Source organism: Staurois parvus, unplaced genomic scaffold (genome assembly GCF_062004578.1).
Source record: "Staurois parvus isolate SC_StPar_1 unplaced genomic scaffold, SC_StPar_1.0 ptg000656l, whole genome shotgun sequence".
Classification (NCBI taxonomy): domain Eukaryota; kingdom Metazoa; phylum Chordata; class Amphibia; order Anura; family Ranidae; genus Staurois; species Staurois parvus.
Window position 1 is genome coordinate 1,208,876 of NW_028318452.1, and position 15,236 is coordinate 1,224,111.

Genomic DNA, 15,236 nt, shown 5'->3' on the forward strand with positions numbered 1-15,236 from the left:
TGTCTTTGGTGAAAATAACCCAAATTAGGATGTATTATTTAGTTTGTAGGAAACTTATAGAGTTCACAAACTATGGTATAGATCTGAATATTGATCAATCCTGAAGTACTGGCAGCCAATCTAATTTCTTGAGGTCCAAGAATGTCAGAATAGTACAGATATCCCCCAAATGACCCCTTTTTGCAGAGTAGACAGTCCGACGTACTTCATAAGAGGCATGGCGAGTTTTTTGAAGTTGTATTTTTTTTGTCATAATTTTTCGGAAAATGAAAAAATTAAAAAAAGTATTTTTTTTTTTACATACTGTCACCAGTGCAGTACAGCGTCATCATATAACTGGCATGGCGGTGTCAGGGACACTGACTGGTGACCGTATGAAAAAAATATATATATATTATTATTTTTTTTTTTTATTATTTTTAATTTTTTATTACATTTTTTTAAAGATTTTTTTTCATATTTTACTATGACCAAAGTACATTGTACTACTTTGGGGAAGTGATCAGTATTTTTTTTTTCTTTTTTACACAATTTGCTTATAGCAAAAAATTACTTTGCTATAAGCAAGCATTTACCTGAATGACATCGATTCATTCAGTTTTTTTTTTTTTTTTTTTTGTGCTTAGCTGTGATTTGGCCACAGCTAATCTCATGACATGTGCATGTGATTAGCTGTGACCATTCACAGCTAGACACTAGTATACAATGGATGGCATGAATGAAGCCATCCATTGTATACAACTGTCATGTGACCTGCTTTGATTGGTCACAGCAGGTCACATGGTACCGGCAACGGGGGCCGGTACTCAGATCTGTCATCAGCCGTGTCCGAGGTACACGGCCGGTGACAGATCGCGCAGCTGCGCGGCTCTGCAACCGCACGAACTGCGCATGTGCGGGAGGACGCCAAATGGCGTACACCCCGGACAGCTAGAGCATTTTTGCGGCCGCCAAACGGCTATAGGCCGGGCGGCTAATGGTTAAAGAAACAATACACATGGCAGTTCAGCAGCTGTGTTTAATTTCTTTGTGCTGCATTTGTTAGAAAGCAGCAGGTCCTACTGAGGTGCAACTGAATTGCAGGCAAAGCAGGTCAAATGCGCATTTTCTTGTTAAATGTTCAATGCATTCGAATGGAAAATGCAGCATTGACAAGAACATCCATCAACCTTAACACATTCATTCTGGACAGCAATCTAACACACTGAGACAACAGACCTGCACTGCATCCAACCAGAAAATCCAGTCATTTTGTGGTTCGCTGCATTGCCAAGAAAGGGTCATGACTGTTTTTTTGTTGTGATGTGTGATGAAGTGCATTGGCAGCCCATTCATAATGGATGGGCTGCCTTAGGCTGAACTCACATCTGTGCATAGCATGAACTCGAGTGTTTTTTTTTGTTTTGCATTTTTGATGCATTTTACGCATTAAACGCATAGTGGAAACGTGAGTTTTTTGCACGCGTTTATAACCATTAACATGTACCATGCATAGGGCAGCCTATTCACTTGAATGGGCTGCCTTACGTGTTACAAACACCCCAAAGAAGCTCCTGTACTTTTTTTAGAGTGGAGTCTGACGTGGCTTTTTGCTGTGTTTTTGGTGCATTTGCAGAGCATTTGTCACGTGGCAAATGCGCCTGTTACCCGCATTTGGAGTCCTATTAACATCTAATAGCAACACAAGCGCGATGCACATTTGCGCCACGTTTCTGAAACACGCAACAAATCATGCATTTTCTGTGCGGTTTGCCTCGCAATCCCAAAGGCGAAGATATAAATGGGGCCTTAGTGCAATGTACATTAACACCATGTTGATGTGTGTGTGGTAATGCACCACAAAGGTGTGAAGGGAATCTCACCCAAAACCTTTATACACCACTTAGTAATTAGAAGCATAGAGTGCTTACAGATTTCATCATAACTTTCTTTTGGAATCCTTGCAATGTGATCATTGATCTGTCAACTATGTATCAAATGTCACAGTTATGGCCCCATTACTGCCAATATAAGTTAAGAATTGCAAGGAATTAAAAAGTTAGTTCACTCTTAATGACTTTTCAAAAAGAAAATCCCTATGTATTATAGCTCTGCTATACATTCAAATGCTGTCACTCATTTTTAGAAATTATTTGTACTTTTGATGCCACTTCTTCTATTATGCTGCTTCTCCTCTCCTGCCCCAACACCTTACGGAGGAGGAATCTACTACTAGAACGTAGCTTGCCTAACCACACATGTAGTGTAGTCACTCTCTCACAGGACACTGAGCTTAGCCGCTGAAGCGATAGACTGCGGATTGCGCGGTTAGGCATGCTGAATCTCTATATAGCCCAGGGCTTTTTCGTGAGGTGTTGAGACCGCACATCCAACAGTCATACAGGCAGGATGGAGTCCACAATAAAAAAAGTGTCAAAAGTAATAATTGTTTTTTTTTAAACAGAGGGCAGCATTTAATTGGACAGACAAAGCTGTAATGCATATGGATTTTTTCTAAAAATGTGAATGATAAATGTGAGCTAATCATATAAGTAATTCTGAGCTATCTATGAACTGTATATCTTTTACTTAGCAGTGGAAAGGGAAACTTAATGGAAGGTTAGGGTAAAGCTGTGAAATCGACACTATAATCCAAATATTTTATGGGATTTCCTAAATTTGTATACATCTTTAGGAATGACCTCTTATTTCAGATGCCCAGAGTGATAAATCCTACGTGGACCTAGTAAAGATAATATATTTCAGAAAGTCTTTCAATATGACAATGAAAGTAAGCAGATATATAGCCCAATTTTTTTTTTTTTTGCCCACTGGGGAGATTCCATCCTATTTGCCCTGGTGTCCACTGGGAAATTATAGGTAATTCACAATTTTAGAACTGTAACAGGTGAAGAAAAAACATCCAATGTGGACAACTGTTCAGGTAACTGCTGTCTAAAAAATAAATTGCCCTAATTTTGTAGAAATTTCCTTGTTTCCTATTGCATCTCCCGGACAGGAAATCCCAGATGGGACCCAGCAAAATAAAAAAAATCTGAGAAGGATTTAAAATCTTCTGTGCCATATCCCAAAAAAAAAAAGAATGGCTATACTATACATACTCCTTCTGACGAAACACGTTAGGGTGTGGCTAGCCGGTGACGTCACCACGTGTCCGGACCACGTGATTGCACCATCGCCATCTTGAGTGCAGGCAGGCTGGTGAGACGCTGGAGACAGCGCTTGAAGCTCTGACTATTAACAAACGCTGTACATTTATATACTCATTGTGAGTGCGGTTTTTATGGGGGGTTTGTTACTTCAATAAATTTGCTGGATGATATTGCACTATGGCGAGTATTCTTTTTATTCACATGTACAAATTGGATATGTGAGGATTTCTCTAAGCTGGAGCTTAAATGGTGGATTGCTGGATATTTACTGATACGCTGGTTTATCACCAGTGTATGGTGAGTGTGCAATTTGAGGGGGTGTTCTGTGTCCTGGATATCACATTGGTGAAGGAGGATCTCATTACTTCATTTATTGAGGATCATTAATATATGGACTTTTCTGAATGGACTATATGCGGACTTCCTATATGTGATTTTGCACTAATTTATTGCACATATATGGTGGTGGATATATCAATTTATTTATTTATTTATTTATTAATTTGGTTTTATGGTTGCGCTATTATTTGTGGTTATTTGGCTTATCACATCTATTATTATATACTATACATACGCATGGACCTGAACTCAAAATGTGAAGATGTGCCCTGAGAAATAGACCTTTTGTCTGCAAATCCTACAGAAAAATAGCAGTGTGCTCTCAGGTATGTGACTGTGCCTAGGAAATCTTGTGCTTACAGCCTCATAGCTGCACATCTGCAGTGTGAGATCTAAGGCTCCATGTACACGGGACACTTCTGAACGATGGAAACTGACTGCTGGAAAATGTAAATGAAAAAAGTATGTTTAGCCACGTTTGCATACTGCGCGTTTATGAGCGTTTGCGCTTAGAAGCGTTTTTTTAAGATAACCTCAGGAGACCTTCCAAAATGCCCAGAAAGCACTGAAAAACAGTAACTAATTAACTATTTTAGACATTTTGAGAGAAATAGAGAAAGCAGAAGCAGAGAGAGCAGTATTTGTCGAGATTAGCTGTCTTTTTTTTGTGGTGTTTGGATGTGTTCCAGCTCATTTATGTGCTGAAATTATTTTATTTCATGCGAAATATCAAAGTATGGTGTACCAGGTCCATTTGAGTACCGGGAAAACGTTTTACATGCATTTTTCATGATGAAAAAAGGCTCTGGACAGCATCGGGAACTGGAAGAGTTAAAACAAATTTGCAAACGCTTATAAACATGATTTGCCGCGTTTACAAGCATTTTGCGTATGAAACACTGATAAAATCGACTGCTGAACGCAAGTTTTCTGCGTTCAAAAAAACGATTGTAAAAAATGCCTGTAAACGAAGATGGACACATAGGAAAACATTAGGGAGAGTTCAGGGGCTGCTGAAAAAAACACTGAACATCTCCTAAACGTGCGTTTATCAGCTGCAGTGCACATGAGCCCTTAGACACTGTTGCCTCTGATTGCTAGTCCAAAGAAATTTGCAGTAAGATTTGGTGATGTCATTACTGTGCTGCCCACTGTTCTTCTTGCTGGAGGCTCCGACATAAAAAAAGCAAAGCCCTGCCTCTACCATGATGGTTTCCTCCACAGAGATGCAGTGCAGAACAAGGCAGAATCGGTTGGTAATGAGGGAAAGATCAGCTGCAGGGCCACCAATGGTGACTAGTCCTTTGCCCTCCGCCTGCCTCTTTTTTGAGCACAGCTTGCAGAATTCTGATTCTCTTTGATATATCTGCATTTGATGCTGCAAATGAACATACCTTTACATTCTCCTTTTGTAAAAAGAAGGCCGTGGCATGCAGGACATCAGCAGCATGCGTAGAGTTGTGGTAAGAATTAGACGCATGGTAGTTGGCTTCAATCACTTGCAGCCAAGCACGGAGAGTAGTTTCCGAACAACTGAGAAATTCACATACTCCAAAGCAGGCAAATATTTTAAGTCCAAGGTAAACTAACGGCCTGCAAGAGACAAATACAAATGTGATTAAACATACAGGCTAAGTATTAAAATTTTTCAAACCTGAATATAATTTAATATTTCCTTTCTTTCCAAAGCCATCCAATTTATAGGAGGTGTTGTGTTTTACTATGAGGGTTTGATATACATATAAAAACAACCAATAAGCCCCCTTCACATGGGGTGGGCTCCATCCCGATCAGCTGGGGATTCACTCATAGATCAACTGCTGATTGGAGCAGAGTGAGTGGACGACACATCCGTGTCCACCCAGATTTTGCAGAGAGGACATGGACAGAACCCGCTCTGCTCTATGGGCAATCAGGAGTAAACAGACTACCCTCCGATCCAATCCGCCTAAATGGAAAGGACAGATTCCCAGGACCTAATCAGACCCGGAGGCAGGGGGTGTAAACAGATACAAGTCCATTTACACTCGCCTGTCTATAGGGCTGCATGGACCCTCTGATCAGGTCTGCTTAAAAAACTGACAGGCAGACCTGATCGGATCACCCATGTGAAAGGGGCCTTAGAGTCTTTAGATTTTATCAAGAGAATGTCAAAGCTCATAACATTACTTTACTTTATCAACTGTGGGTGTAGGATTATAACTTTTTTTTTTTAATGGTTGAAATGGATGGACTTTTGTCTTTTTTCAGCCAGACTAACTATGTAACTGTTAGAGTGGTAAGGATGTGGAACTCCCTTCCACAGTTGGTGGTATCAGCAGGGGGTATCAATAATTTAAAAATATTTTTAGAGCCATTTCACCCTGTTGCACTGTGGTTTGACCGCAAAGCAGTGTACCTGTGCCATGTGCCATGAGAATAAATGCAAAACGCACCGCAAAATGCACTGCAGAAATGGATCAAATGCAAACTGCATTGATGTGAACCTAGCCTAAAACAGAGCTCAGATATGGAAAGGGAGAAGCTGCACAAGGAAACAGTCAATTGTGATGCAGTGCTTATGTGTGAACAAAGATCTTGCTGATTGGAGGGGAGAGCAAAGTGACCAAGAGATCAGTCTGCTTCTTCCCCTTTTACTATCCAGTTGCAGGCTTGGGGAGGGACAAGACCTATAAGTTCTACTTAACTGCCCACTCAGACAGGACTGTGCTGTGTGGCAGAGCTGTGTAAATCTCAGGACTGAATGGACAGAAATACAAATCCTTTTGCATGTAAAACAACTCCAGATTTGTATTACATCTGTGTATTTAGTGGTTTTCCTGAAGTTCAGTTTTAAATGGCAGTGAATCTCTGCTCCCCAACACACCTTCTTTTTTTTTTTCAATACTGACCCCTGCACTTACCTTTTATTTGTAACACCTTCTAGTTCGAATATGTTAAAGTCCCAGGAATCTTCGTTGTCGAGTAACTGCGCTATACGAGGTGGCACATCATTGATTGTAATTGGCACTGATAGGTGACTATGGCTGTGCTGCATATCTGTAATAATTAGTAATTCATTGTTAGGAATGAATTATGTATGCTGGGTGATTATAGATAGATATGACAGAAACCACATATGGTCTTGTGTAAGAAGTGCAGATAGCATTACTCTCCAGGAATCCATTCAACCACGGTGATTAAAGATCACATGTCATGTTATAATGGGTGGAATAAAGAAGGGTGATCTCTGAGGGCTCATTTACATTTGTGTGGATGTGTGCGTTAATGTACATGTGTTAAAGCGTGTCATGTCATACGTTATCATGCACTGTATTAAGGCAACCCATTGAAATTACAGTGGTGGTTGGCATGTGTTGCAGAGCATTGCAGCACGTGTGCTGCCTCAGTGTGTTGGAATGCTGTTTAAAATGAATGGTATCACAATGCGTCATGTGTTACCGTGCGTTACATGAATGTGCAAGTTAACGCAACGCATAGATATCCATCATACCTCATTTCTATGAATTTCCACAAACCATTTCTATCTGCAAGCACAACTGGCCAAACATGCTCTATGTATAGCCAGTGCAAGGGGGGAGGGGGGGGCATTAATAAAAACTGAAGAAGGAAAAAGAAGAACTAATGCCCCATACACACGATAAGAAAATCGTACGAAAGATGTCACGGAACCACTGATTGAACGATTTTCTCTTCGTTGATGAGCAGGATGTTTTAACCGATAACGATATTGTGAACGAAAAAATCCGGTTGAACAACAGTGAAAGATTTTGTTGTTTCACATACAAACGACCGATTTTCTATGCGGTGGTATAACAGTCGTATGAAAAAAAAAAATCTATCAAGCGCTATCACACATGAGCGGTAACAGAAGACCTGGATGTTTATGTCCAAGGAATCTTCGTAAACACGAACAAAAAATCCAAATGTTAAAAGTAGATTGGTCTAATGCAGGGGTGGGCAAACTTTTTGACTTGAGGGCCGCAATGGGTTCATATATTGGACCCGGGGGCCGGACCAAGAGTAGATGAATGATGTATATGTGTCATCCATAGTAAGTATAGTAATATTCCCCCATAGTAAGCATAGTAATTAATCCCCCATATAGTAATTCATCCCCCATAGTAATGCATCCCCCATAATAATTCATCCCCCATAGTAATTAATCCCCCATATAGTAATTCATCCCCCATAGTAATTAATCCCCCATATAGTAATTCATCCCCCATAGTAATTCATCCTCCATATAGTAATTCATCCCCCATATAGTAATTCATCCCCCATAGTAATTCATCCCCCATATAGTAATTCATCCCCCATAGTAATTCATCCCCCATATAGTAATTCATCCCCCATAGTAATTCATCCCCCATAGTAATTCATCCCCCATATAGTAATTCATCCCCCATAGTAATTCATCCCCCATAGTAATTAATCCCCCATATAGTAATTCATCCCCCATAGTAATTCATCCCCCATATAGTAATTCATCCCCCATAGTAATTCATCCCCCATATAGTAATTCATCCCCCATAGTAATTCATCCCCCATAGTAATTCATCCCCCATATAGTAATTCATCCCCCATAGTAATTCATCCCCCATAGTAATTAATCCCCCATATAGTAATTCATCCCCCATAGTAATTCATCCCCCATAGTAATTCATCCCCCCTATAGTAATTCATCCCCCCTATAGTAATTCATTCCCCATATTAATTCATCCCCCATATTAATTCATCCCTCATATAGTATTTCATCCCTCATAGTACTATTCCCCCCCAAGTAGTAAGCCAAGACCCCCATGTGTCAATTTACTTACCTTTGCTCCGCGCGTTCCTCTCGCCGTGTTCCCGCACCGTTCCGGTCTTCAGGGCGGACTGTGAGAGGAGCCTAGCTCCCCTCACGTTCGTCACGCTGCCCCGCCTACACACATCCTGACAGCCATCCTGACAGTATCACGCTCCACGGGCCGGATTAAAAGGTCCGCCGGGCCGTATACGGCCCGCGGGCTGTAGTTTGCCCATTGCTGTTCTAATGCGATAATGAAACCAGAATTCTGCAGATTATATTTTATGTATCACTATTTATGTATATAGATATGTAATAAACTATATTATACTCATTGCTGGTAATTGTTGTGTATATCACTCGTTGTGGCAGGAAGGGCGTGGCTACAAGGTCACACGCACACCGCATCACTTCCACTTGTACGGCAGACGTCAACACTACGTATTGCCCGACGGATGATTTTTTTAGATTGGTTAATGTGGGCCACAATTTCGACCAATGAACCAATGCCTCTCGGTCGTCGGATGACCGATCAGTCGATTTTCTAATCGTGTATTGCCACCTTTAGGGTCCTTTCACACAAGTGTCATCAGTTCAGTCATGAAAACAGATTACCTATATGCATGAAAACTGAAACCTATTATTCCCTTCTCACTGGCCTACCCAAACGAACGCTATCCCCACTCCAGTCGATCCTAAACTCAGCGGCTAGACTCATCCACCTCACCAACCGCTTCACATCTGCCTCCCCCCTCTGCCAATCCCCTCATTGGCTTCCGATTGCCCAACGCATCAAATTCAAACTGTTAACTCTGACCTACAAAGCCATTCACAACGCCGCCCCGAACTACATAACTGACCTGATACCCAAATACTACCCTACCCGTGCCCTCCGCTCCTCACAGGACCTCCTACTCTCTAGCTCCCTGGTCTCCTCCTCCCACGCCCGATTGAAGGACTTCTCCAGGACTTCTCTTCCCCATCCTCTGGAACTCCCTACCCCAATCCATCAGACTGCCACCTACCCTCCTCACCTTCAGGCGCACCCTGGAAACCCTCCTCTTCAGGGAAGCCGACCCCAACCTCACCTAACACCTGACCTCACCTAACAACTAACCTCCTCCACTCCTCCCACCACTCCATCCCCCACAGCCATCTCCTCCTGTACCACCTTCCCCTCCCTCCTAGATTGTAAGCTCGAAAGAGCAGGGCCCTCGAACCCCTCGTGTATTGTATTGTTACTGTCCTGTCTCATGTTCTGTCCCCCTTGCTACTGTACAGCGCTGAGCATATCCTTTGGCGCTATATAAATACTGTATAATAATAATAATAATATTACATCAGTATGTCAGTTTTTACTTCTGTCTTCATTTCAGTTTACATGTTATCAGTATACATCTGTTTTTTACATATTCATGTAAACATTCATATTATTGAAAACAATAATTAGGCTCCATGCGCACGGGGCGTTTTAATAACGCTGGTAAAGTCACGTTAAAAACAGTTTTTCAGCGTTTTTAGCGTTTAGCTGCGTTTTTCGCATTTGCATTTTTTAGCGTTTTTTTTAACCAAAAAAATTTTTTTTTTTAGTGTAGAAAAAAAGATCCAAAAATACCGGTTTGCCACGATTTACTGTGTTTTACGGCGTTTTACCACGTTTGTCAGCGTTAGAGCGTTTTAACAGCTAAAAAACTCCTCTAGAAACCCACTAGTCCTGGGTTTTTTCCAGCCAAAAAACGTTGATTACAGTCTATGTGTACATGGACACATAGGATAACATGCTGGGTGGTTTACTGGCTGTAGAAAAAAACATCAAAAGCCAAAAATAGCCGCTGTAAAAACGCCCAGTGTGCATGAGGACTTATAGGTAGGCTAAGATATAACCTAAAAATATGTTAATGGATGTAAACAGAACAGACATCAGCAAAACAGAAGTAAAAAACATGTTCATGTCCACAAAAATGTCAAAGGACGTATATTTTGCCATTTTTTTTCAGCAGACATAAACGGACTCAACTGTAAGAAAATGTGAACAGGCGTCCGTTTCTATTTGCCTGTTCACAGACATATATTGTGGTTCAGTCTGGATCCATCTGTCAGTTTTTCACATTCATGTGAAAGGTCAAGAAGCGTTGTAGCCCTTAGCTACCAATCAGGATTTGAGTTTAATTAGTTTATTAAATTTGACTCTCATTTCCTTGAATCAATAAGTTACAGCAGTGCTGATCACTAACGCTCGCTAACCTGTATTTTTACAGGATAGCTGAAGCCCTGATATAAGGGTATTTATTCTTGTTCCCAGGGTTGAGCTTTAAAACTGCATCTTTCAGTAAAATAATGCCTGGCGATCCTGCCATAAATTTCTTTTGTTCAGGCACTTCCCTTTATGGTGTGACAATGCTCTGTCCCTGCATCTCAAATGTGCCCCGGAATTGTCACCCTCTAATATTAGGCATCTGATAAAGATTACAAATTGTCATTTCCAGGGGCGGACTGACAACTCATGGGGCCCCCGGGCAATAGGGGATCATGGGGCCCCTGTGCCCTTGCCCAAACTCAAAAAAGCCTATGAAAAAGGTACCAGGGGCATCTCAGGGGGCCCCCTACTGACCCCGGGCCCTTGGGCACTGCCCTAGTTTCCAAATGGTCAGTCTGCCCCTGGTCATTTCAACACACAAACAACACAAAGGCATGGCACACTGTTGTCTTCAAGAGGAAAGCACATATACCATGCACCCTCCACTGTAGTGCTTGTAGACAGGAATTGGCCAGGATGCACGTGATCAGCAGTACTGAGATTCAACAAATGATATAAAATTTTGAAAGCAAGTATTTTATAAAAAAAACCAATGTATTAGGATACCCAGTGCTTTTAGCAAACTAAAAATGCACAGAATGTACAGCATGCAGTCCATTTTTTGTTAATGAAACCTATTCTCAGCTGCTAAAAGGTTTCAGCAGTCTGATAACATTGATCAGCGGCTGCAGGTGATTGGCTGCAAGCACCATGGAAAAGTTACCAACATGTTCCTTCAACAGAATGTAATCAAATGATTGATCAGTGTGTAGGGCGGCTACACACTGATAGAAATTTTGCCTCAGGTACTGCAGTCATTTCAAAATACAAAATGTGGATAAAACTTACTTTTTGAGAAAACATATTCATTTCCTGAAAGTCTTCTCAAACCATCCTGCAACAAATGAAAAAAAAAAACATGTCTATTTGCTCATAAAAGATCTATATGGTTATATAGCTAACTCAAGCATCATTCGCATGGGGTGATTTAATCCATGCCCCATGCAGGGCAAAGTATATCGGCATGGGGATGTACAGGTCATGTGCATCCTCGTGCTGGGAGTCCCAAAGCTGTCTATTAGGACACAGCCGTTGAGTCAGATATGACATCCTTGCGGGTGTGGGTGCATGGGCCTGGGGACCACCATCCACACCAAGGTTTGGTACCCAGGCCCATGATTCCAGTCTTGGATAAACATGGAGGAGCTCAGCTATGAGGAAAGATTAGAGGAACTGAATTTATTCTCTCTTGAGAAGAGGAGATTAAGGGGGGATAAGATCAACATGTATAAATACATCAGTGGATCATATAGTGAACTCGGTGTAGAGCTATTCACCCTGAGGTCATCACAGAGGACAAGGGGGCACTCTTTATGTCTAGAGGAAAAGAAATGTAATCTCCAAATACAGAAAGATTTCTTCACAGAGAGAGCTGTGAAAATGTGGAATAGACTCCCTCAAGAGTAGGTTCTGGCCAGCTCAGTGGATTGCTTTAAAAAAGGCCTGGATTCTTTCCTAGATACACAGAATATAACTGGATACTAACATTTATAGGTAAAGTTGATCCAGGGAATATCCGATTGCCTCTCGGGGGATCAGGAAGGAATTTTTTAACCTGCAAGAGCAAATTGGATCATGCTTTGATGGGTTTTTTTGCCTTCCTCTAGATCAACTGTGGGTATAGGATTATAACGTTTTTATTTTTCTATGGTTGAACTGGATGGACTTCTGTCTTCTTTCAGCCAGACTAACTATGTAACTCATAACGTAGGGGATTCAGAAATAATTAAAAATGTTTTAAGTATGCATTTATAACATTGGTTGATGTGTACTCTGACTGTTATCTATAGTTTCACAGAACCTAAAGAAGTGGGGGTAGCCACCCACAAAATGCATCCTAATTCAATGTATTACTTTCCCCAATTGTTCTCCAAGTTCTATCTCGAAGGCAAGTCATGTTGAATGGAGAGGAATAAATAATGATTTTACTGTGGAAGAGATGTAAAGTATATATATATATATATTTATGCAATAAATGGCTGTGGAACTAGAATTCTAAAGCCGAAATTAGTTATGTTTTAATGATTTTACAACAAATAATTGGATTTTCATGAACTACTTGGCACCTCAAAAGTCCCATATCTGTGAGAATGTGTTTTGGGTCATTAATGGCAGAGAAGAACATTTACAGCAGGAGTCTGATCAAGGGGTGAACAAAGTGCCGAGTCCTTAATCAAACTGGAGTGTTCTATCATGCAAATCCCATCATTCTCAATGGGTCCACTGAGCACTGTGCCGTTGTTGCCTGTTGCGTGAAGATCAAAAAGTACTAGTGCTTCTTTAGGGCAGAATCATGTGTTTTGCCAATTAATTTAATAGGAGTGCATAAAAAACACATGTTTACACTCGTTTTTCAGGTGTCCCCATTGAAATGTTTATGGGAGTAAAAACACACAGTTCTATTCCTGTAATGCAAGTTAAGTGTACAAACTCTTCTAAATTGACTGGCTATCCTCATGCTAAGTGTGAATAGGGGCTTAGTGACATTAGTAGCTGAAAACTGAAAGCTCCTACCAAATTCAGCTAGTAAACTCCACGTTCACCTCTCAGAAAATAAAGAGGATCATAAAGGCTTCAATGTGCGGAAACATTTTATACAAAGAGTGGTCACTGTATCTTACTTCTCTTTGGGAATCCAAAGAAGGGACTTTTGTGCTTAAGGCTAGGTTCACACTATTCCAATGTCCCTGCGGCTGCATTCGCACAGGCAGAGCAGCCCTTTCATTTGAATGGGCTGTTGTACCTGCGAGAAGCGCAGGACAAGGTTTTAAAATTGCAGCCACAGGGAAACTGCATAGTGCTATGTATTTCCCAGCAGGGAATAACATTGCAATTTTCATTGCGTGGGGGTGCTGTTAAAAATGAATGACATCCCCAGTGTGTCTGCTAACAGCAGCGCCGGTGTGGGACAGCGCAGGATTTACATGCAGTCCCATACCTGCATACATGTGAACCTAAACTAAAGGAGAACTATACTTATTTAAAGCTGAATTCCAGGAATTCTGCCACTGTGCAAAAAGTGAGGGCACACTACGAGTTAAGTCCAACACGATGAATGCCACCTCCTGGAGTTATCTCTGGTATTTATATCTGGCTCTGCTTGAGCATACACTGAGACACTTGAGGCTGTGAGAGAGGAGATATAGGCACAAAGAACAGCTATGACCAACTCCCCTCTGCTGCTCATTCACAGAAGCCTTTGTATTTTATGAATGAGTGGACATAGCAGCTATAGTGACTCTACTGTTGAAGATGCAGAGATCAGAAGGATCTAAGTTGGACTCCCAGTACAAACAACAATAGCTGTCTTCCAGGAGTGAAATACAACTGTCAGATGTAAATAATAGAGATAAGTCCAGGAGATGTCATGCATCTCGTTGGACTTAAAGTGTTACTAAACCCACAACAGTAAAATCAGTCTGTATATGCAGTAAAGCGTACTTGTTATACTCACTGTGGAACCTAAGGGGTTACTCCACTGCATTGTGTAAAAAGGCTGTTTGATCCTGACTGCTCTGATCCTTCCCTTCTTTCAGTGTCCCCCTCTTATTTCCTGATAAGACATATCATGTGAAGTCACTCTGCACATGCTCAGTTTGATGGGTATTGCTAGAGAGGTTTTTTTTTCCTTGTGAGGGTGCATGTGATCAGCACTGTTCAGACAGAGGTCAGGGGGTCTGCATCCTCCTAGAGCAGAAAGAAAACTCCTCCTACAAGCTCTGCTGAACACTGATAGAAGTCACAAGACTGCTCTAACTGCTGATGAGAAAAGGTATTTAGCAGTTTATATTTACTAAAATAGTTGCATTTCCATGTTGTGTGTACTGTGGGAGACCAGATATAGTGAATGCAGGGTCCGGGGTTTAGTAACACTTTAACTTCACTTTTTACAAAGGTGCTGAATTCCGCTTTAAGAACACTATCTGTATGGCATTTACATGTTCTCCCTGTGCTTGTGTGTAAAGGGAAATCTCCCAAAATAGATACAGTAAGCCCCCCCAAAAAAACTGATGGCAGCTTTAACCCTTTCATACTCCAAAGTAAATAAAAAAAGTTTAGCTTTAGAAACACTTTAAAGCATGGTGATTTTCCTTGTTTGCTAAAGATAATAAAGGATTTGTTCCACTACATAGAAAGGGATGTTGGATGCTGAATGGCTCTGGTGCATTTGTTCTGAGCAGGTGACATCATATTGATTGTTTTGCATTTGTGACAGCTCAGGTACCTAAACATACAATGATTAGTGAACATAAAGCCCAGGGAATGTTCCTTGCTATCATTTTATCATTGCTTACTGTCATCAGACCACCAACAAGGTCACTTGTGTGGGGATCCTCTTCTTTGGTTGCCAGCTGTGGAGAATAGAGCTCTGTGGTCCTCAGAATTTCTAGCACTCTGTCCAAGGCCTCGGCCACTGTTACAGGACTGTTCTCCTGAGCTGCATTTATTATGTTAATGACCTTAAGAGACAAAAGTAAATCAATTATCTTTTTTTTCAGTGTATAGCACATTCGAGCAGGATAGATCCATAGCTTCTTTCTTATGCCAATACCAATGTGTTTATCCATATAGCTGTCTCTCATGAGGTATCTTTGCACCC

The 15,236-nt window shown here is 41.1% G+C and overlaps 1 protein-coding gene across 1 annotated transcript in view; it reads right to left on the reverse strand.

Annotated features, from left to right (window-relative positions):
- The window catches only part of PDE8B (phosphodiesterase 8B), a 244,475-nt gene that overhangs the window by 16,165 nt on the left and 213,074 nt on the right, over window positions 1-15,236 (reverse strand). Inside the window, exons 14-17 of the mRNA XM_089694213.1 lie at window positions 14,932-15,096; window positions 11,426-11,471; window positions 6,395-6,530; window positions 4,886-5,084 (exon numbers count right to left, since the gene is read on the reverse strand). Of these exons, the coding sequence (XP_089550339.1) occupies window positions 4,886-5,084; window positions 6,395-6,530; window positions 11,426-11,471; window positions 14,932-15,096 (546 nt within the window). The remainder of the gene's footprint in view (window positions 1-4,885; window positions 5,085-6,394; window positions 6,531-11,425; window positions 11,472-14,931; window positions 15,097-15,236) is intronic.